The sequence below is a fragment of the Chenopodium quinoa genome, unplaced genomic scaffold (genome assembly GCF_001683475.1).
Source record: "Chenopodium quinoa cultivar QQ74 unplaced genomic scaffold, ASM168347v1, whole genome shotgun sequence".
In the NCBI taxonomy this organism is placed as follows: Eukaryota; Viridiplantae; Streptophyta; class Magnoliopsida; order Caryophyllales; family Amaranthaceae; genus Chenopodium; species Chenopodium quinoa.
The window spans coordinates 4,790,843-4,815,679 of NW_018744633.1; the positions used below are offsets into that span (position 1 = coordinate 4,790,843).

Consider the following 24,837-nt stretch of genomic DNA (forward strand, 5'->3'; position numbering starts at 1 on the left):
TCTGGCTAAAATTGTACTGGCTCAGCTTAGCACAATTTCTCTGATGTTCACAAATTCATCCTAAAGCTAAGGTACATTGCACATTGTTTACCCTGTATTTCGTTGTAAGTCCATATAATTATGACGGGTGATTTGAATAAGCTTCCCTACTACAGCATGCAAAGTGCAACTGCGCAATGACAAAAATAAGCCACCAGAAGGAAGTTAGGAATTTAGCAAATTACAAAAGGTTACACAAAAAAAGGTCCATATGAACACCAAAAGTTATATGTCGGAGATTATTGGCACACTTGATACTTGAAAGCCACCTTCTTCATGCTTGGTGAGCTTCTAAATAATAGCTATGTATTTGTCAAAAAAAAAAAAAAAAAGCTATGTAAAACAAAATTGCAGGAGAATATTAGGTCTATTAGACAAGCCTCACGAGCACACAGGCACCAGAGACGGGAACTAGTTCTGAGATGAATGTGGCATAAGGTCATTGCACAGAGTAATGGAGAGTTGGGGGGGGGGGGTATTAGACAATCTTTCAGAGAATAGGAAAAAAAGATTCAAGTATCTAATTTAGTTGTTTATACAAAATCATTATGAATTCACGAAATTCGAGCTGCATCTTTACAGAAAATAGACACCAAAAATGAATTCAGTCAAGACTAAGTTGATCAGCAGCTGGCCCTGACAAATTCTTCAAGTATTCAGCTTTGAATATCTTCTACAGTTTGACATGTATGCATAAATCACACGTACGTCAATTTCCTGCTTCACACAACACTGAAGGCTGATTGTATAGTGGATGTAAACTGAGAAGTTAGTGTCTGGGTGGCAAATTGTTGGAATTGCTTCTTGGCATCTGCACAGAAGACAGAAAATCTCTCAGTGAACCAATCTAATTTTAAAATAACACAGCAAAGAATAAGGAAATCCAGACAAAGAGGGTTGAATCTTGAGGATAATACTAAAGAAACGATAGCATGGCCATGAAAAAATTCAAACAACAAAGTTTAGAACTGGAATGTATCAACTGTTTGTATCACAACCAGATTATTATCCATATCCAATTTCACAAGGTTGTTCTTGAGGACTCGCAATATAATCACACCATTTAAAAAACAGAACATAGTTCCACATGCTTTCCCAAAAATAATCCACTATTTCCTAGATAAGAGATAGTGCAGTTAGTTCAATCAGGCAATGAAGACCAACAATCTATCACCAAACCACTTAAACCCCTAAATACAATCACCTACATGGTTGCAATGTGAAGGAAGCTTGAAAGATAAAATCTGCATATTGTAAACCCAGGCAGTAAAAGTGTACTATGCCACCAAAACTTTTAGTTACTTGCTAAATGATAGTAGCACATAAACCTATCAACACAGAACGACTTTCTAAACAGGTCAAAGTAGATACGATAAGTTAATCTCTGAGATAGCATTTCTAATAAGAACAGAAAAAAGAAACTAACACTAACACACTAGGTGCTGTGTACTTCCCCCGGGATCCAAATCTAGAGGATGTTTCCAAGGCTGGAGCTAGCTAAAACCTAACAAATACAACCTCCTCTACACATGGAGACAAAGATCCCCACCCCTAATCTGATAATTCTTAAAATACTGATTAAGTTATACAGGACTTGAATCACACAACTATCCTTCAATACCTGCCGTCATTATCTGTGCACATATCAGAGCAATACCTCGCTGTGTGAAAAAATGATGTACGGAAGCCAAATTTGAAGGCTATACATGAAATCGAAGCAATTTAGGAGGTGTCGGGATCCGGTGTCAGAATGAAATTCTACGGGATGCATCCCGGGGTCATATGATGTTGTTTCAACCCATAAACGACCATAAGTCAACTACATAGAGGCCCCGTGGAAGCTTATAGGCAGTACAAGAGGCGTGTATGAAATCGGGTAAATTGGATGCTTAAAGGCAACTTGGATGGTTCCACCCTCCAAATTGGACTCTCGGAGGATATTAGGTTCTATAGGAAGCTTCTCGACAAATTTTATTTCCGGGTAAAAAAAAGTCGAAAATTTGCAAAATTGAAGGCTACAATCCAGTTTTTTTTGGCAATTTTGGAGGTTTCGGGACACAATGTCGAAAAGTCTCGAGATAGTAGGGGATACATCACGTGGTCATATAATGTCATTTAGTACCATATATGATCATTATATGTTGTTATAAATGTCCGTGGTATTCTCGAGTTTATGAAATCAGTGCAATTTGCAAACGGGTAAATCAATAATTTAAAGGCATATTGGATGGTCTTACCGACCCAAATGGACTCCCGTTGTGTATTAGGGTCCATGGAAAACATCTTGGCAATTTTCGTTTCTGGGTCTAAAAAAATGAAAAATTGTCCAAAATTGAAGGCTATGATACACGATTTTGGGTCAATTTTTGATATTTTTCAAAAAATGAACTGAATGCATGGGGTGACTCCTGAGATCATATAAGATGATTACGTGGCCAATCTTATTATTGCTTATGCGGGACATTCCTAGAGTACTTGGTGAAACTTGAGCCCATGATCAGCTCGAGCATGCCATGGCCTAGTGTCACGGTCCGAGAGTTTTGACACCGGATCGTGCGGCGCGCGCTTGTCTATTAGTGACAAGGACGCAAGCCTAGAGTAAGGGAGGTTCGTAAGCACACAGCAACATGGACCAAGGTATCTTAAGAAAGCACTCGTCAACCACGGCCCACGGGTGCTAAGTCGGGGCTTGTGACGGCCGATACTTCGAAGCGGGAACAAGCGGAACCGACTAGATGAGGGCGTCTTTTGAGGGTCTATTGGTTTGGTGGGGATGCTTTAAAACAAGGTTAGCACAATATCTATAAAGGCTTAAACAACACACAAGTCTTAAAGCAATAGCAACGGGGTAGAGAGCTTAGATTGAATAACCATTCGCTCCCTAAAGAGCTTTATATTGCATTAGTAGAGAATTACAAGTGAACGTTGAAATGACAGTAACACAATAATTCTCCCTAGAGCCTAGAAAATAAAAAGAAAGACTAAAGAGACATTACATAAGGGAAAATACAAGGAAAATAAAGAAGAATACATAATAAAGAGGTTGGATTCTAACATCTAGACATGGGCTCTACTGCCCAAAGGCAAGGCATACCATGGCCTAGCACAAGAAGCATGGCACAACTGCACGAGGCATGAGCACAAGGCATGGGATATGGGCACAAGGCAATAAAAATAAGAACACCTCTATAAAATTTCTACTTTTGGCAATAAAGGGTATTGTCATAGCTTGCTAAGAAAGGCCAAATAAAGGCATCTTAATACATGACAACAAGGGGTGTGCTAAGGCGCTGAGGTAGTAAGGTATGAATAAAATATCACTATGTAGTCTCGAAAATGAGTTTAGAATTATAAAATATCACTATGTAGTCTCGAAAATGAGTTTGGTCACATTATATGGCTATTTTGGATTTATGATGTAGAGGTAGTCAAGGGTTGCAAAAGATGGTTCCAATCACCTAACTTGACATCTCAAGGTCTTATTAAGGAATCAAGAATCTTTCATTAGGTTACCAAATCCAAACTCACCTATTATCATTGTTGATGCATGCATAAGTATTGCCTTAGTGGCATTAACCTCAACTCTAGTCTCATCCACCAATACATTATCATTTTAAAGCAACATACTAATGTTTCTCATCTTGGATAGGTCTTGTTAGTTCATCCAAAATTGTTGCAAAGAGGAAATGATTCAATGCCAACCCTTGTTGCAATCCAATCATACTACAGAAGTCTTTTGTTACCCCACCACAAGTTTTTACATTTTGATTTATAAACAAAAGCATGTAAACAATGCCCCTCATCACCAACTAAGCAACCCTTCCATTCCACAATACAACAGACCCCACAAGATCCCAGTGTCAAATATCCGTTCCCATATTTTCCCAAGCTTATCCTAAATTTTGGATTTTCCACCTATTACCCCTTTCCTACCCTATTATTGTCCATAGTGTCACCTCAAAGGGACCAATTGCTCCCTCTTTACACCATTAATTAAATCCCAAAACCATGACAACGTCAACTGTGGAACCTAATAACCTCTCGTTCATAGGGTGCACCCTCTATAATAGTTATTTGGATCATTTTTTATTAAGTCACATGCAACAGCCTCAATCAAACAGATACAAAAGGGATGGTCAATCACCATTTAGCATGCATAAGAAGAACCAGCAACACTAGGAAATGAATGAACCAAGACAAGTAGGAATATTAGCTGCAAATTTATCAGTAATGCAATTATGTGTCATCTCATACCCCAAAAGAATTCTCATATATCAACTTCTCATCAACATAAAGCTTCTTTTGCAATGGATCATATCATCACATATGATAAAACTGAGGGCTCACCCCCCCCCCCTTTCCAAAAAAAAACACCAAATTGCAAATTGATTTGCATATAGAAATGCAAAAGGAACCTTGTTAATTGCATTCTAGTGAACAAGTGATTATACAACCATCCAGAAAGGAACTTATATACTTCGAACTTTCCTCAGATTAAGCAACCAAAAAAGGGACACCACACAAAACTATCTTTTAATTTAGTTCAGATAATCAACAATGATGCACACAGATTTTACTCACCTTTGCGGCATTTAGTAAAACCAACAATGTTTGCAATGCTGAGAGACAAACACACTGCTACAACAAGGAGATAATCCGCTTGAAACCGTATCAGAGAAAATATTCCGAGAATGATCCAGGCAGCAGCCTACAAAGAAGAAAAAAATAACAAACCTGGACTTAGATAGCAATATACCAAAATCGACATCCCAACTTATATAAGATAGACATGTTTTGAACCATAATACTTCATTAAGTCCTTAACAAAGTTATTTTAGGTAGCAATTGTACCAATTCAGGAACAGGAAGTAATTTATTATTAGAGAGTATTTGTATTTGTAATGGCTCAAAAAAATAGATAGATATTTATTTGCAAGAAGGGACTACATTATTTTTAAAGAAAATAAAGTGAAATGAGGAACTTCACTCACTGTGAGATAAAGGCTCCACCAAAACAACCACGAGTCCTTCTTGTTCATACGAGCCAATGACTGTACAGCACAAAAGGATGAATTTATATAGAGAAACTTAAAAAGGCACGCCATTCAGCTAAGTAAAAGATGGTCAAGCAATACTCAACATGCAATGACTATCAGAATAAGTCTAGTGCAATAATGAGTACTTACCTCAGGATCAAGAGATTCAAACTTCCAGATACTTTCTCCCAAATCATTAATTTCATTCCACCACCTCAAACCAACCAAAATGCGACCACTTACATTCTTGACAACCCAAAAATCAAGAGCAGCAAGGAGAACAGTAACCACAAAGATAATCACGAAGTTATCGAAGAAAAGTGCAGAGAGAATGTAAAATGCTAAAGCTGCACCCTGCATAACAATACACCCATGATATTATAGTGTTGCCACATATACATAATTGAAAAAAAAAAAAAAAAACCATCTAGCACTAACACCAAGCGTGCCATCGGCCATGGGCTCTCATAGCACATACCTTGAAAAATACATGAAAGAAGCATGTCTTCGGGTTTGAATAGTTTTCAGTAGGAGCCTGCAAATTAGGAGTAGAATCATATTAATCATAGAAATGATGATATTTCAGGTTTCAATAAACTTTGTCACTCAAAGCTGTGAACTCGGGTAGTCAATTAAAAAATTGTAAGTTTCTAGTCCAAAATGAAGTGTCCTGTTTCCAAATCCATGTTAAAACATCGAAATTTCAATGCCGAATGGGAGACAGTTCTTAAAAATTAATCCCTCAAGTAAGACCCCTCAAACTATAGCAACAATTTTAGCAGCGGACGACCCAATTTGCCTAACTTGCTCTAAATATCTAAGCTATTAAGTCAATGATCATGGTCAACACCAAACAATACAACAAGATTATAGCATCAGAACAAATTACTAGCAACAGATCAACAAAATTTCCTAATATTTCCTACTACATTGACCTTCCAAACTTCTGACAACATTATCTTCTCAGAAAATGTTCATGCTACAATTACTATAAAATCATAATCGTAAAACACAGATTCAGCGCAAAATTCAAGACGAACAACATAAGTAACAACACTAAGATCAAGATCAGGATCAAATAAAGCTTAATAATCAAACAAAATTCAGTGTCAGATCTAAGTAATGAACAATCACAATCATAAACAAAATCAAAATCAATCAAATTGAATTCATCAAATTTAACCCTAGAACTTCTAACACACGAAAATCAAATTAAATCTTCAGATAGAGAGAGAAATAAAGAGATTACCTGGACCGGATCCATGGAGAAAAGCTAGACAAATGAAAGATTTGGCGTTGAAAATTGCGAAATTGTTAGAAATGGCTTCTTCTTTTTGTAATATCGAGGGAAGTAAAAGCGACCTTTGTTGCTTATTTCTCCTTCTTCCACCTCGCTCCCCTTTGTATTTTCTCTCTCTTGTTTTTGTTTGTTTGTGTTTGTTACAGTATACAGACGTATCAATGGTTTTACCCGAGCCCGACCCGCTATGAGAGGTGGAAGATAAGTTTGGGCTTGTGCTGTAATGATTGAGTTTCTGGGCTGACCCAATTTTATCTCTTAAAGCCCGTAATTGAATACTAATACAAAGAATATGGAGTAGGGATAGCAATGGGGTGGGTCGGATGCGGTTGATAGTACCTCCATATCCATACCTGCCTAAAAATATTATGCCCATCCCCGCCCCACCACCAGTGGCGGGTACAATATCCACATCCATACCCGCGCCCACCGGATACAAGATAGGATCCATCCCCGCCCCATCACCCACTTGGATATTCATACCCACCTCATACCCGCCCTAAAATCGTCTCAAACCCTTTGCCATAATGTTCTATTGTATCGATCACATTAATGATGATTATATTAAACTAGGTTAAGAAAATTGGGACTTTCATTATTCAAGCTTATTGGGTCTTAGGAGGTATCAAGTTTCATAAATTATCAACTCTTCTAAAAAAAATATGGTGCGGGTATAAGGTGGGTACGGGGCGGGACGGATATTGGGGGGTCTACTCTAAAATCCATACCCGCCCCATCACCCATAGCGGGTACACATTTTATACCCATCCTCGCCTCATCACCCGCCAAACCTCCCTCCATCTCCGCCCCACTTGGGCGGGGATGGGGCGGTCTCCCATTTAACCCGACCCACTGCCATCCCTAATATGAAGTATTTCAAAGATAATAAGTTTAAATACGTTTAAATTAGAATGTTTAAAATAAATAATTTTTTACAAAAAAAAAAAAAAAAGTTCAAGCACAACAACTTCAAATACTATTAAAATAAGTTCAGATAAAATAAGTCAAATAACAAAGATTGAATTAAAATGAATACAAAGTGAAGTTGTGAAGAGTATTAAAAGAGGAAGTGAAGGATTTCCTAAAAAATTAGTAAGTGAAGGAGAGCATGGACTTCCGGAGTTTATAAAATGGATTATTGGAATACTGCTATTATACTTTTGTTTAATTAACTTAATTAACATTTCTTTCTTTAACAATTAAATGTTACACTTTTTATATTTACGTTCAACTCAATTTAAGTGCTACACTTTTTTTTTGGAACAACTGACTAACCTCACACACAAAGTTATCCCTTCACAGTCAACCACGATTTATAAGTCATAAAACATGGTCATTTAATAGTTACTCCGTATATAAGTGATCCGACCCGAATAGAGACGAATGCGGCTATTGGGTAACAAGGGGAGGGAAAGGGTGTGGATGTTATAAACCGAAGTGTGGGGATGAGATAGGGTCATAGTCTTATCCTAACTGGTAAGAAAATGGGAGGGAGAAACCAAGTGAAAGAAAGAACACCACAAACTACAAAGATGATATTGATCATTAATATTATTAAGGCCAAACTTAGCCCACTAAGCAGTAGCCCTTCATTATTCAGCCATTGCCAAAAACCCATAAACTACTCTGAGAAACAATGGCTAGTAGATTGGTAGTGGTTCAACCAAACCAAGCAGCTTTCTTTCATTCTTCTCTCTCCTCTGACTTCAATGGCTGTAGACTCACCCACTCTGTTCAGGTATTTTCATTACCCAATTTAGGCTTTTATTACAATTGTTGTTACAAATTTGGGTGTTGATCTAATCTCCTTTTTTGCGAAATTAATAGTCACGTATACCATTTTGAGTTGATGTCATATATTATTAATCATGTACAAGTAGACTATTACATAATGCAGAAGTTAAGATAATGTGACAACTGTCTATGTACGGAAAGAATAATTGAAAATGGAAAAAATTGCTTCTTGCCCATTAAAGTCACATATCAAAATGAAATGTTGGTGGTGGTGTTATGCCAAGTTACAATGTATTAAGTGCTATTGCTAATTTATGTACATGTAATCCTGAAGTAATATTGAATTGAGCTTGATTGGAATATTGGGAAGTAATGTCTCATTAGCTTGGAATTTAACTACAGTTGTACTAACCTTGTTTTGCTACGAATTGATTTACTTGATGTTGGGTATTGTTGCAGTTCAAGAGAAATGTGGTGCAGCCAAAAGGAGCATTACATGTAACAGCATCAAGTGCCAAGAAAATCCTTATCATGGGAGGCACCCGTTTCATCGGTATATTCTTGTCTTCCTTGTCAATGAGGGACATCAGGTACTCGTGTTGAATTTAAATCATCTATCCCACTTTTTGCGCACTGATGAGTGTGCACGTCTTGATTGGCTCAATTACAGTAAGTTTGCTGTTATGCCTTAATTTAGGTGACACTTTTCACAAGAGGAAAAGCACCAATTGCCCAACAATTGCCTGGTGAATCAGAGGCTGATTTTGCTGATTTTTCTTCCAAGGTATGAATTCATCAACTTTATAACAGTAGTAATTTAGCTCTGTTCTTAACCATTAACTCATTAAGGTTATTTTAATCATAATCACATTACCTGATTCACAGATCCTACACTTGAAAGGTGATAGACAGGATTTTGACTTTGTTAAAAGCAGCCTGTCTGCAGAAGGCTACGATGTTGTTTACGACATAAATGGTAAGTTGTATATGTATGTCGCGATTACACACTTCACAGCTTGATGCATACTTGGATATTTACATATGTAGTGTCTCATTACAGGAAGAGAGGCAGTTGAGGTTGAACCAATATTGGATGCACTTCCAAAATTAGAACAGTAAGCCTAGTCTTTTAAACTGTGTTTCTTTAGGAGTCAGGCAGATGGATTCATACAGTCAAGGATAAGTCTGTCTTGACATTTTAAATTCAGAAAGTGACTTACAATCCATTCCTGTACTTACCAGATATATTTACTGCTCGTCCGCTGGTGTTTATCTCAAATCAGACCTCTTGCCACACTGTGAGGTAATCCAATGACTAAAATTACAGAGTTGCATATGTGATGTACACTGCACTGTGTCTAACAACATGGAGTTGGAACATAGAAGTTTAAACAGTTTATAGTATACTGTATTAATCTTACATTCATTGACATGACTGGAAACACTATATTTTCAGGCAGATGCTGTTGATCCAAAGAGTAGGCACAAGGGAAAGCTTGACACCGAGAGCTTGCTTCAAACAAGGGGTGTAAACTGGACTGCTTTAAGGCCTGTGTACATATATGGTCCATTGAACTATAACCCAGTCGAAGAATGGTTCTTCCATCGCCTCAAAGCTGGCCGCCCAATTCCTATCCCTGGTTCAGGAATTCAAATTACCAGTCTTGGTCATGTTAAGGTTAGCAAACACCTCACTGTTATCTGCTTTTAAATCATTATACCATCAGAAAGTAGTGCACTAGTATTGCTCACAAACAAACTATAGCCGCCTTTTTATGCTGTTTATCAGTGCTATCAGGTATAAGCAATCAGAAAATTGCACTTCATAGATAAATAATATGAAAAGAATACTGGCCTTGTTCACTTCAACTTATTTGTCAGATTTTTAAAAATGAATCAAAAATCAGGGAAGATCAATTTTAGTTAGAAATAGTAAGTTCAGTTCCGTAAAAATCAGTTGAAGATAACAAGGGCTATAGACTATATAGCTGTATAGATTATGTGCTTGCATGAAGGCAAGATTTACAACTCAAAGAGTAATAAAAGGGGAGTTGTATGTACTAGGACTTGGCAGATGCATTCGTAAACGTTCTTGGAAATGAAGCAGCAAGTGGACAAGTCTTTAATATTACAGGAGAGAAGTATGTAACCTTTGATGGACTAGCAAGGGCATGTGCAAAGGTAATGTTGCTGAAGTTTGAATTTGTGAAAGTTAAAACAAAGTCCTTTTATTAATACTGGAAACCAACTGTTGATTATCTGATTATTGTCTTGGTTATTTCGTTCATTTTTCAGGCTGGTGGATTTCCAGAGCCTGAGATTATCCACTACAACCCCAAGGAATATGATTTTGGTAAAAAGAAGCCTTTCCCATTCCGTGACCAGGTACCACTCGATTATGCTTGGATTTAATGTATCGTTTCTTCATCTTCATTATCCATGTGTGAAAGAGGAAACAGTATCAGAATAAAATGTTAAAGTTGTATAGCATAAAAAAAAGATAGACAAAAACCAAGAATAGACTAGCAGCAACAAAAAAAGTTCAACTGCACTGTAACACTAGGAGTCTAGGAGGTCTTTCCCTCTGTGCCATATATGATATGAAATTAATAATACGAAGTTTTAAGTTTGAGGATCATATCTGGAAAGGAACCTCTCTCATTATGTTTACAACTTCCTTTAATTTCTTAATGCAATGATATGCCCATGACTACCTTAAGTAGCTATAGCTGGTTGTGCCTAAGCCAAGCCAAGAGAAAGTAATAACAGCATAATAGTCCAACGAGTTTCTATCCAAAATCGGCCAGTTGACAATAGAAAGGGTGGCAACTTCACTTATTTGCCCATTCCTTTTGGTCCCTCCTACCATTATTCCAATGTATGACAATTTTTCTTAACCCACATGCATGCAGAGTAAATCCCCCCACACTCCCAAAGACCCACAATATGTTCCTGCAACAATTTCTAGGCCTTACCGAGTTACCGTCATGGCTTTCCTAGAAGAATTGTGGCATAGAAGCTTGAACATGTGCTTATAATCAGTATTTTCTTGTAACAAACTGACTACTTATTCCATCATAGTTCTATCCTTGCTAATTTTATTTCGAAACATCTATGGACCTTCCTGATGATATGCTGATTTCTCATAACTAGTCCTAATTCCTAAGTTTGTTTCTTAAATGCAGCATTTCTTTGCATCAATAGAAAAGGCAAAGAAGGAACTTGGTTGGACACCAAAGTTCGACTTAGTCGAAGGCCTCACAGACTCATACAGCCTTGACTTTGGAAAGGGAACATTCAGGAAAGCAGCTGATTTTGAAACAGATGACATTATCTTGGGCAAGACCCTTGCTACTGTCTAAGACAGTTTCTGCTATGATCAACCATTTCTTGTTGTAACCTACAGAGTACATTTTTTCGCGCTCTTCAAAATTTGATTAAAATATGAGATTAGTGTGGCTGGGTAATGAATGATGCATATATATTACAAGTAATTAGTCATGTCTAGTCTGGGACTTGTTTAATTAGCCCTCCAAAATCCAAATTGTGTTTTCTCTCAATCATGAAGCAGAGCTTTTGCACTGAAATATGTGATGGGCTATCCACTGGGCTTGATTTAAAAAGAGCTTGTGGAAGCCCAAATTCATAAGGCTTTTGGAATCTGGTTTGATCCACAAAAATGATTCCGTTAATATTTGTTGGCTCAATTAGTCAATCAATAGCACACAAATTTGAGTAATAATGTTATTGTTCAACTCCAAACATCCAATTTTAATTACTTTATTGTAGGTTTATTTCGATTATCCTCCGATCGAAATAAAACGTCTCTTTGGGAGGATACTATAGGTGTGGCCTCGCCACGATTTGTGGTGTAATCCTTGCTTTGTTTTAAATAAATGGGCTTGGCCCTCCTTTGCATAAAAAAAAAAACATTCCTATACTTTACGTCTTTACCGACCAAATCTAAAAACTATTACTCCGTCTATACTATTTTTAAATAGCCAACATCCAATAATATAAAAATATTACCATAACACGAAACCTCGAATTTTATGCATGGCGGTAAGCGTCGGTGGTTTACTCACATTTTTGTACCAAAAAATTAAATAATAAAAAAAGCATTATCTTAAAAAGTTTATTAGAATAATCATCTTATCCAAATTTTAGTCATACTAATACTAGAATTATCCTTAATTCCTTTAATTGTGGAGTATTATTCTAATCTTAAAATTAAATTTTATTATAATCCACCAACTAACAACTAACACCTAACACCAACTACTAGAATTAGTCTAAGATCGGTTGAAGGAAAGCGAAACGCCGTGATGTATGGCGAGGTTAACGTTGTTTACGGAGGTTTGAACTTGCCATGTGGGTTGAAGTTGGGCTTTCAAATGGTGGCATTTGGCACATTTGCAGACGTCACATACTCAAATAAATTGCCACGTATGTTTTTTGGTGGGTCCCACAAAATTATCTCCGTTAAGTTTTTATGACGGTAAAGTAATATGGACATGACACGTGCAGGTGTATGCTTACGTGGAGGTATAAGGTATGTTAGTTTTAGGGCCTACTATAGCTTTCTAAAATAAGGCATATGGAATTAAAGTTTGACTCTTTTGTTTTTGACTTTTTGTAGGTGATTTATCCTACTATCCTTTCATTTTTTTTTCAAAGGACGAATAAAAAAAATTCCATTAATATAATCTATTTAGTAGTATAATAAAATATATAAAAAAATGATATTATGAAATGTGCATTGTATCTTACTACAGTTGCAATTTTGGAGGCAACGGTGTAAGAAAAACTGGATTCTGAAAGGGGATAGTCCGTCAAAACTTCTGTTCTCTAAGGTCAAGGGCCGTCAGAAGAAAAATGAGATCTCTTCGTTACTTGATGACCGGGGGGTACTCCAACATGGGCATACGGATGTTCATCGGGTTGTTGTGCAGTCTCTTAAGAAGACCTTCAAAACTGATTTAGTGCCTCCTTATGATTCGTAAATTGATACTATTCTGCAAGAGTTAGACCTTCCTCGGTTTAATTCATCTCAAATCGCTAATTTGGAGCGTCCCTTCACACCTTCTGAGATTCGAACTGCCATGTTCTCTTTAGGGAACTGTAAGTCTCCGGGGCCTGACGGAATTACAGTAGAATTTTTTAAAACTCATTGGGAAGAGGTGGGAGATTCAGTGGTCCTGGGTATTCAAAGTTTCTTTCAATCAGGGTTTCTCTTAAAAGAGTGGAATCAGTCACTCCTTGTGATGATTCCTAAGATTGGTAACCCTACGGAAATGGCTCATTTACGTCCTATTAGCCTGTGTAACACAGTGTACAAGTGTGCGTCTAAGTGCTTGGTGGCCAGACTGCGCCAATATCTCCCCTTTCTAATCTCTGACTCCCAGCACGTCTTTGTTCAAGGCCGCGTTATGACGGATAATATTTTACTGAGTCATGAGTTAATGGAGAAAATTAACTGTTCCAAATCGGGCACGAATTGGCTTGCCTCAATCAAAATTGATATGAGCAAAGCATATGATAGAGTTCACTGGAGTTTTCTTCTGCAAGTCCTTAAAGCCTATGGGTTCCCGGATCGCTGGTTGCAGATGATTCAACAATGTCTGGCTACAGTTACTTACAAATCTTTGATCAATGGCACGACTTCGGATACCTTTAAACCACAATGCGGCCTTCGGTAGGGTGATCCCATCTCCCCGTACCTTTTCTTATTTTGCATGGATATATTATCTTGAATGTTGCATTTAGGGCATGATCTTAAGCTTTTTCAGGGAATCAAGCTGTCTAGAACCAGCCCTTCGATTTCGCATTTATTCTTTGCGGATGACGCTCTCATCTTCTTTCGTGCAACGACTACTTCCTGTTCTAATATCATGCAAATTATTCAACGGTTTACTAAGATTTCGGGAGAAGAGCTTAACTTGTCGAAGTCCTTGATTAAGTTTAGCCCGAACGTCTGGCCCGCCTCTCACGCAGAGTTCAAATTGATCTTCCGAATGAAGCATGTGCAGGTGTTCGATCATCACCTGGGGGCTCCAATCGATTTCGTTGGTATGAAGAAGGACCACTTCCAGTTTATCATCGATAAGATTAGTGGAAGAATAAATAGTTTGAATGTTGTTCGCCTGTCTCAAACCCAAAAGTTGATTTTCATTAACTCTATTCTAGTCGCTATGGCGTCCCATGTTCTCGCTTGCTATGAGTTACCGGTCTCTGTCACTGGGAAAATTGACTCCTTAATTATGCGCTTCTTCTGGGCGCATTCTGATACTAAAGGTATGCATTGGGTAAAAAAGGACACCATGCATCTTCCTCGCGGCCTGGGTGGCCTGGGTATTCGCTGCTTGTCTTCCTTAAACAAAGCGATGCTTATGAAACAGGTTTGGAGACTCTTTTCCAATCCGCAACTTCTTGTTTCCAAAGCTTTCGGGGCTCGTACGACCTTTCTTTCAAATAACCCGCATACTGGGGCTACCTTCACTGGTCGCCATTCGTACGGCCTTAGGGAATTACTTAAGGCGGACACCCTCTAAAAGCAAGGGTGCAACTAGAAAATTGGTAATGGTCGCTCTACTCCTGCTGGATCAGCTGATTGGGTCAATGGTCGGATTCCCGAGTTCAAACCCGGAATTTCAGCAACTACTGCTGCAGCGCTTTCCGTTAGTTTCTTCATCCACCCTGCTTCAACGGGGTGGGATACTGCTAAAGTTCTTGACTGGTTTGTGCCTCAAGATGCTTCAGCAATTCTTGCTTCAGAGACCCCTGATACGTCGCAGGAAGATTTTCGGTATTGGGTCGCACCTCGTCTGGAAGGTACTCGGTGAAAACTGGCTATGCAATGATTAAACATCAACTTTCTCTTGAGTTCTCTCGGTCTCCAGTTGATTCCTTTTGGAAAATTCTTTGGTCCCTCCACTTACAGCCTAAGTGGAAGTTGTTCCTATGGAAACTATTGCACCAGGCTCTAGCAGTTAAGGTGGAACTCCTCCGCATAGGGGTCCCGATTCAGGATGTCACTTTGTGACCTCTGTCCGTCGGAGCCGGAAGATTTACAACATATCTTTCGAATGTGTTTTAATGCCCGCGTTGTTTGGAGGGGTGGATGCCTTGGCATTCGCTCAGAATTTAATGGAGCCCTTTCTCTTTCAGATTGGATCCAAGATTATGTCCGACTTTTTATCAGTCAGGATGGGCCCTCGAGTGCTCGCTTAGGTTCCTTTGTAGGTACTCTTTGGAGTTTGTGGTTATGTCGAAATTCCAAGGTCTTTAGGGCAGGTTCTGCTTTAAGAACCTTTGACTCTCAGTTAGCAGAGGTCATGGAGACTCATTATGTGTTCGTTTCCACGGCCACTGTTGTTTCTTCCCATTCTGTTGGCAGAGGGGAGGCTGGAGATTCTATTCCACCTGGGTTTTATAATGCCTTGCTTGGTCGCATGATAGGCCGTCGTCGAGCCTACCAAAGATAAAAACCTAACTTGGTCTCTCTAATGGGTAGAAAGGGTAAGTAAGGGTCGATCCCACAAGGACTAAGGGGAGCACTAACAAATATCGATTTGTGATAAGCTAAGTCAAGTCTTTTTGGGTTATGAGTTATGAAGAAAAACTACAAACAATAATAAAGAGGATCTCGGGAAGGTATCCACCAATTAAGTCGTTCACAAACTACAATTTAACATACAAGATATAGCAATTTGGGGATAAAATTAGGGGAAGTCATCTAAGGCACCCAACTACTCTCTCAAGCTAGAGGGATTACTTGAATCATGAATACAACCTACTCTCGTGGTTACAAAGCATAAAACAAGTGTTAAAGCATAATCACGATGACATAAACATTCCCTTGATCGGAAATTCCTATTCTCATGGCATTTCGGGTCAATCAAGCATAAGGGAGCTAACTCAAGTTCATCTCTCGATCCTTCGTTGAGAAAGCTTAGATAAATAGTTCTAGCAATGGCCACTTACAAGAACTAACAATGAAACCACTTAAGCTCAACTAATTAACATCCCACATTAGCTAAATCAACACATACAAACAAGTATTTGTGAATTCATCAATGATTTCAACAATCCCAAGTAAAAGAACTACTCACAAATCATAATAAATTGCAAAACTAAAGGAATTAACAACTAAGAACATGAAACAAACACTAATCTAACATAAACAAGTAATTAAGGATGAAAAGATACAAAAATAAGTAAATAGAATAACAAAATAGGAGAGAGAGTAAGAAATTCTCATTGATATTGCAAGGAGTATCCAAATCTTCAAGTCTCCTTCCTTCAATTCTTCATATTCCAAGCTTTCAACAAGATTTTCTCACTTTCTCTCTCTAGAAAATGAGAGTTTCTCTCTCTAAAAACCCTAACCTAAGCTAAAAATAAACTAAGAATATCCCCCCTACAAATGAAGCTAAAGGGATATTATATAACCCCCAAGTAAAAGGACGGAGAAACCAAGAATCGGCTTTCTGGCGAAATAGTTTCGTTTCGGAAGGTCATAACTTCTTTATTACTCATTGGAATAAGGCATGTAAGTAGTCGTTGGAAAGCTCTTGAGATGAACTTTAATCTCCAATTTGAATCACTTCAAAAACTTGAGTAGAAAAAAAGTTATGGTCATTTGAAGTTTCCTAGGAAAAAATCCTTCCAAAACCCTTCCAAATGCTTTTATTTCACTCTTGGACACTTTTTCTTGCTTCTTTCATTCTTCCATAGCTCCCTTATTTCCTCTTCTTGTCTCAAACTTCTTTTCTTCTTTGTCCAAAAGCTTCAAAGTGCCATATTTATACCTAAATATGCACCAAAACACTAGCAAACCCGTGAAGCATGGATAGTACAAAAGATGCATAAAAAATACGATAAATCATGAACTTTGATGTCGATTAATAACGAAAACAAGGTTCAAAAGTACCCTAAAATCATGCCAAATAACAAGTTATCAAATCCCCCCAAGCTAAGATTTTGCTCGTCCTCGAGCAAAACAAACATGTCGAATCAAAGGAGGAAAACGACTTGCTAACATCAATCCAAGGAAAGGCAACAAGGAGGAAGCATAAATACACAAATCCGCATGGTGACAACCATCATCACTTTTAGCACAAGTGAGAAGCAATTTAAACCTCTAAGTCGCCTTAGAGGACGAGTTTTTATCTCGTGAGGGTTTCCATTGAGCTTGCCCCACAACTCACGCAAACCACAACACATCGTCAAAAATCACACAATTTCAATTTTTCGCCCAAGTCAACTCATCGGGATATGAGACACAAGCAAGACAAGTGAACAACTTTCAAGAATTACCAATCATACAAAATGTACACATGAGTTGGGGGTAGAGAGGAGAACTAAACAAGGTTGCACTAGGATACTTCCTTTGGCCTTTTACTAGTTCATTAGAGCACACCTAGATATTCCAAAGTTGTAACAAGCCCTCTTTCGGTTATAAAATCTCAAAATGCTAGTCCACCTCCCAAAATGCACACCCAAGGCCCCTTAACTACACTCTAACTCGGGAATTTCATAAGAAACAACAATGCAAACAAGGTGTGGGAGGCATCCACGAGTTGACCTCTAAAGAAGAGAATTTTTTTTTTAGAAGTTTTGGGGTAGTTTTTGTTCTCCCCTTTTTTATGCTCTTCTTTTTTTTATTTTTTTTTATTTTCAATGCCCTCGCCTCTTTTAACTGTGAGCGGCTCTTTCTTTATTGAGAACGTGTGGCTTATTACGCCACTTATTACACATGATACAAGTAGAACCAATTACCTAATAGAGTTTCATTTCGGGGAGGAAAGGGGACACATCAAGGGCACAAGGGACCACAAATTTATTCAAACATATCCTACTTGAGCAAATTAGACAATATCTTATACTAGGCGTGCAATTGAGCATTCATTGGCTTTCATTTCATATACTCCAATGCAATCAAGATTAATAGACCTCTAAATGACCCCAACTCGTGCACACACTCTTCTAAAAAAACTTTTACTCATCACTCAAGAGTCAAGCAAGCAAAACATATAATCGTCATTTGAGTCTCATCCTTGGCAATTTTTTTTATTTTTTAATTTTTTTTAAAGTTATATTAAAGAAAAATAAAGAAGACCATGAATATCCAAATGTACAACTATGAACGAATTCAAGATGTTAATTAGTTGAGCTTAAGTGGTTTAATTGCTTAGTTCTTGTATATGGCCATTGCTAGAACTATTTATCCAAGCTTTCTCAACGAAGGATCGAGAGATGAACTTGAGTTAGCTCCCTTATGCTTGATTGACCCGAAATGCCATGAGAATAGGGATTACCGGTCAAGGGAATGTTTATGTCATCGTGATTATGCTTTAACACTTGTTTTATGCTATGTAATTTTTCATTTCTTACTCAAAAAAAAAAAACTCCCCCAAAAATTCTCAAAATTTTGATTTTATTTTCTTTAGAGGTCAACTTGTGGATGCCTCCCACACATTGTCGAATTTGTTGCTTATTGTTTCTTGTGAAATTCCTGAGTTAGAGTGTAATTAAGGGGCCTTGGGTGTGCATTTTGGGAGGTGGACTAGCATTTTGAGATTTTATAACCGAAAGAGGGCTCATTACAACTTTGGAATATCTAGGTGTGCTCTAATGAACTAGTAAAAGGCCAAAGGAAGTATCCTAGTGCAACCTTCTTTAGTTTTCCTCTCTACCCCCAACTCATGTGTACATTTGTATGATCGGTAATTCTTGAAAGTCGTTCACTTGTCTTGCTTGTGTCTCATATCCCGATGAGTTGACTTGGGCGAAAAATTGAACTTGTGCGATTTTTGGCGATGTGCTGTGGACTGCGTGAGTTGTGGGGCAAACTCATTGGAAACCCTCACGAGATAAAAACTCGTCCTCTAAGGCGACTTAGAGGTTTAAATTGCTTCTCACTTGTGCTAAAAGTGATGATGGTTGTCACCATGCGGATTTGTTTATGTATGCTTCCCCCTTGTTGCCTCTCCTTGGATTGATGATTAGCAATTTGTTTTCCTCCTTTGGTTTGACATTTTTGTTTTGCTCGAGGACGAGCAAAAGCTTAGCTTGGGGGGATTTGATAACTTGCTATTTGATACGATTTTAGGGTGTTTTGAACCTAGTTTACTTGATATAAATTGCGTTTTGGTTCATTTTTACTCTATTATTATGCAATTTTTGTGTATCCTATGCTTCACGGGTTGTTGGTGTTTTTGTTGAGATTCTAGGTTCAAAAGAACGACCAAATGGAGCCCATGGATACAAAGCCGAGGTTAGAAGCAAGAAGATGGATGAAAGAAGCCAAGGAAAGGAGCATTATAGAAGAAACGATGAAAAAAAAGGGGTTTAGAAGACCCTGCACGGCTGTGCCAGACCTTGCACGTCCGTGCAGGAGGTTCCAGAAAGCTTCAGCAAGCTGCCAAGGCCTGCACGGCCGTGCTTAATCTGGCACGTCCGTGCAGAAGAGGGTGCACGACCGTGCCAGACTTTGCACGTCCGTGCAGAAGTGCTCCAGAAACTCAGAACATTCTGCCAAGGCCTGCATGGACGTGCCAAATTAAGCACGTCCGTGCAGATGTAGCTGCACGTCCGTGCCAATATCTGCACGTCCGTGCGGAACTGCTCGATTCTTAGCAGTACGTTCTGCCTCAATTCTGCCCCCTCTGCACGTCCGTGCCAAACTTGGCACGGCCGTGCTTAGCCTTGCACGTCCGTGCCAAATCTGGCACGTCCGTGCAGACCTGCAGTCGAACTCCTTCCTTGTTTTCTCCGTCCTTTTTATTTGGGGGTCATATAAATACCCCTTTAGAGCTCATTTGTACGGGGGGAGGCAGTTTTTCAGAGCTTTTCTCTTAGTTTGTAGTCTTAGAACATTAAATTCTCAAATCATTAGTTAGTTCTCAATTATTAGCTTGGAATTATTCAAATTCAATCATTGTAGAAGACAAAATCCACCATTGTTGCTCACCTTGAAGCTTCATAGTAACCATTTCTTACTCATCTTTTCTACTTCTCTTTACTTTGTTGTTAATTATTTGCTAGTTCTTGCATGTTTTGGATTGTTAATTAGCTTAATCCTTAGTTTGAATTTGTTCATGAATTGCTTGAAATCTTTAATTGCTTTAACCCCCATGGATTGTGAGTAGTCTAAATTCTAGGGTTTGGGCAAAACCCTCAATGTAGTCACTAATTACTTGTTGCATGTGCTAATTTGGTTGTTGTGGGATGTTAATTAGTTGAGCTTAAGTGGTTTAATTGCTTAGTTCTTGTATATGGCCATTGCTAGAACTATTTATCCAAGCTTTCTCAACGAAGGATCGAGAGATGAACTTGAGTTAGCTCCCTTATGCTTGATTGACCCGAAATGCCATGAGAATAGGGATTACCGGTCAAGGGAATGTTTATGTCATCGTGATTATGCTTTAACACTTGTTTTATGCTATGTAACCACGAGAGTAGGTCGTATTCATGATTCAAGTAATCCCTCTAGCTTGAGAGAGTAGTTGGGTGCTTTAGATGACTTCCCCTAATTTACCCCATTAATTTACCTTGATTGTTGCATGCTAATTGTGATTTGTGATGAAGTTGAGTGGTATAACCCAAGCCCTAGATTCCTCTTAATATTGTTAACCTCCTCTTAGCTTAGTTGAATTGTGTTAGAAGAAGTTACTAAAAACCAACCCAATTTAGAATTCGTTTAGCTTATTTAAACGGTAGTACTCGGTGGTTGATTCAACGCCTCTCTTGGGTTCGACCCTTTCTTACCCTTACTATTGTTAGTGAGACCAAGATAGGAATTATTATCCTTGGTAGGCTCGACGACGGCCTATCAAATTTTGGCGCCGTTGCCGGGGAGGCAAAGTCACATTGAATGTATTATTGTTGAATGAGACTAGATGTGTGTATATGTATAGTAGTTTTCTTACCTTAATTTTTGTTTATGTGTGTTTAAATTGCGATAGTCATTGCTAACGTTTTTCTTAGCTTTGTTTGACTTTGCATGACACGAAAGAGTAAGCAATCACCGCTTATTCCCGTTGATCCAGAGCTAAATAGGACTTTGAGAAACGTGAGGAGACTCTTGCAAGGCACACCCGAGTTTTCCATTGTATATTCGGATTCCGATCCGGAAGAGGTTTTTGGAACTAACGAAGAAGATAACATGGGAGAGAATCCTCCTCAACCATTGTTAAGAGACTCATCCGTATGATTCAAAGCGATCAATTCGGAGGTAGTCCTCATGAGTGTCCTTTTGCTCATTTGGACAACTTTCTTGAGTTGTGTACAACTATCAAGCAAAACAACATTTCGGAAGAGTTCATCCGTATGCACATGTTTCAATTCTCCCTCCGTGATAAAGCAAAACATTGGTTGAGAACGGTTGAAGAGGGATCATTGAGTACATGGGACGAAGTCACTAGAGCCTTTCTTGGAAAGTATTGTCCTCCGGAAAAGACCGCCGAACTAAGAAGAAAGATCACCAATTTCAATCAAGACATTGATGAAACATTGAGTGAAGCTTGGGAGCGTTTCAAAGATTACACAAGGAAATGCCCCCACCATGGTTTTACATCATGGATCATTGTACAAAGCTTCTATGACGGTCTTACTCCTATTTCAAGGGCCAACCTTGATTCCGGGGCCGGTGGTAGCCTCAAAAAGCTATCGGTGGACGATGCATACAAGATGATTGAAGAAGTGGCCAAGCATTATGCATATGGAGGTGATAGAAGGCAACCTCAAACAAAGAAGGGCGGAATTCATGATCTTAGTGCAATAGATCTTATTGCATCAAAGTTTGATATGCTAGCTCACAAGCTAGATCAAGCCACCCTCACACCCTCAAGCTCTTCCTCGCAAGTCATGTCTTGTGAGACTTGTGGAGGAAATGATCACTTGTCCTCTTATTGCAACTCAACGAATCAAGAGCAAGCGGCGGCAATTGGGCAAAGGAATGAACAATACTCCCAATCCCACAATCAAAGTTGGAAGCCCCAACATAACACGGGATGGAAGCAATACAACCAAGGCCCCCCACAAAATAACTACAACCAAAATCAAACCCAACCTCAAAACCACTACAACCAACCTCAATCACAAAACCAACAAGCTCCATACCGCCATCCCAACCAAAGGGATCAAAACCACCAAAGATCACAATATAACCAACCCGCTCCTCCTCCTCCACCTCCTCAAAAGACTAGCCTTGAGTCCGTTCTTGAAACTTTCATGACTCAACAAATAAGGAACAATGCGGAGATGAATGCAAACATCCAACAACTCCAAGCACATAATAAGATAATGGAGGGCCAATTGGCTCAAATTGCACAACAAGTTGGAAGTTCATCCTCCAATCCTAGTGGTCACTTTCCAAGCTCAACGGTAGTGAACCCAAAGGAGCAAGCTAAGGCTATCACTTTGAGATCGGGAAGGGGTTATGAGGGCCCGGTTATGAGTGAGGAGGAGACACAAAAGAGAGATGAGGGAGTTGTGGTGAGAAGTGAGGATGATTTTGAAAATGAAGTAGTTGAAGTTGAGAGAAAAGAGCAAAAGAGTGATGAGGGAGCCACAAAGAAAGACGAGGGAGATGAAGAAAGAATAGAAAAGCCCCCTATGAGAGTATATAAGCCCCCCATTCCGTTTCCTCATAGAATTGTAGAGAAGAAGTTGAATGAGAAGTTTTCAAAATTTCTTGAAGTCATGAGAGGACTTCAAGTGAACATCCCCTTTCTTCATGCTATGTCACAAATGCCTACCTATGCAAAATTTTTGAAGGATCTTCTATCCAACAAGAGTAGGCTTGAAGAGAGTGCAACCATCTCCCTTCCTAAGGAGGTGAGTGCAATCATCCAAAACAAGCTTCCCCAAAAGCTTGGTGACCCCGGTAGCTATGCAATACCGGTGAAGATTGGAGATTTGGAAGCTATGGATGCTTTATGTGATCTTGGGGCAAGTGTGAGCTTGATGCCCTATTCTATTGCAAAGACCTTGAAAGTTGGAGACTTGAAACCAACAAGAATGTCCTTACAACTAGCCGACCGCACGGTTAGGCTACCTTTGGGGATTCTTGAAGATGTGCCAGTTCAAGTTGGAAGAGTATTTGTGCCGTGTGATTTTGTAGTAATGGAGATGGAAGAAGATTCAAGAGTACCCCTCATTTTGGGGAGACCATTTTTGAACACCGCGGGAGTGGTGATTGATATGAAGGAAGGAAGATTGACTTTAAATGTGGGAGATGAGAAAATTTCATTTTCATTCTCACAAACTTTAAAAAAGCCATTGATTGATGAAGTTCATAGAATTGACACATTGGAGAGGGACTTAGAAGAGTTCCGAGAAAGATTGTATGAAAGAGATCCTTTACAAGCTACCCTAACGGGAAGCTTTGTTGAGGAGGGTGAAGAAGCAAAGGGGTATGATCTCTTGCTCAACCAACCTTTGGCCCACGAGATGATAAAATTTGAAGTGCTTAACGTGGAGGCAAAAGAGGAGTGGACTACGCCTCCTCCTAAGGTTGAACTTAAACCCCTTCCCCCTCTACTTAAATATTCTTTTCTTGATGATAGTGAGAATTATCCCGTTATTGTCAATGCTAAGCTCGATGACACCTCTCTTGAGAAACTCCTAGTTGTTTTAAGGAAGTATAGAGATGTCATTGGGTACAAAATTGATGACATTAAGGGGATAAGTCCCACCATATGCATGCATAAAATTCTACTTGATGATGATCATGCTTCCTCGATTGAGCACCAAAGAAGGCTCAATCCCAATATGAAGGAAGTGGTAAAAAAGGAAGTTTTAAAACTTCTTGAGGCGGGCATAATCTATCCTATCTCCGATAGTAAGTGGGTTAGCCCGGTTCAAGTTGTGCCTAAAAAGGGAGGCATGACCATCATCAAAAATGATAAGGGTGAGACCATTTCTACGAGGTCGATCACCGGGTGGAGGATGTGCATTGATTATCGAAAATTGAATAAATCCACCCGGAAAGACCACTTCCCACTCCCCTTCATTGATCAAATATTGGAAAGACTAGCATCACATAGTCATTATTGCTTCTTGGATGGATACTCGGGATTCTTTCAAATTCCAATCCACCCCGAGGACCAAGAAAAGACTACATTCACATGTCCTTTTGGCACCTTCGCATATCGAAGAATGCCATTTGGGCTTTGTAATGCACCTTCCACATTTCAAAGGTGTATGATGTCTATTTTTTCCGACATGCTTGAATCATCAATTGAGGTATTCATGGATGACTTTTCTGTTTTTGGTTCATCTTTTGACACTTGTCTTTCAAACTTGATTAAAGTGTTAAAAAGATGTCAAGAGGTGAACTTAGTTTTGAATTGGGAGAAATGTCATTTCATGGTAGAGGAGGGAATTGTTCTTGGTCATGTGATTTCTAGTAGGGGCATTGAGGTAGATCGTGCCAAGATTGAAGTAATTGAGCGCCTCCCACCCCCTAAAAATGTGAAGGGGATAAGGAGCTTTCTTGGACATGCGGGTTTTTACCGCCGGTTCATAAAGGATTTTTCAAAAATCGCAAAGCCGCTCACTCAATTGTTGGTAAAAGATGCCCCTTTTGTGTTTACTAATGATTGTCAGCTAGCATTTGATAGGTTGAAGGAAGCCTTGATTTCGGCTCCTATAATTCAACCCCCTAATTGGGAACTTCCTTTCGAGCTTATGTGTGATGCTTCGGATTTCGCCGTTGGGTCT

The 24,837-nt window shown here is 38.9% G+C and overlaps 1 protein-coding gene and 1 pseudogene across 1 annotated transcript; one reads left to right on the plus strand and one right to left on the minus strand.

Moving 5' to 3' along the window:
- Positions 1-387: 387 nt before the first annotated feature.
- LOC110701202 (Golgi apparatus membrane protein-like protein ECHIDNA) lies at positions 388-6,521 on the minus strand. Its single transcript, XM_021878802.1, has 6 exons — positions 6,325-6,521; positions 5,554-5,610; positions 5,226-5,429; positions 5,031-5,090; positions 4,621-4,747; positions 388-850 (listed from the first exon to the last, which is right to left on the minus strand). Exons 1-6 carry the CDS (start codon positions 6,337-6,339, stop codon positions 762-764), a joined length of 552 nt encoding a protein of 183 aa, XP_021734494.1. The 5' UTR covers positions 6,340-6,521; the 3' UTR covers positions 388-761.
- A 1,347-nt stretch (positions 6,522-7,868) lies between these two features.
- LOC110701203 lies at positions 7,869-11,803 on the plus strand (annotated as a pseudogene).
- The last annotated feature ends 13,034 nt before the right edge of the window (positions 11,804-24,837 follow it).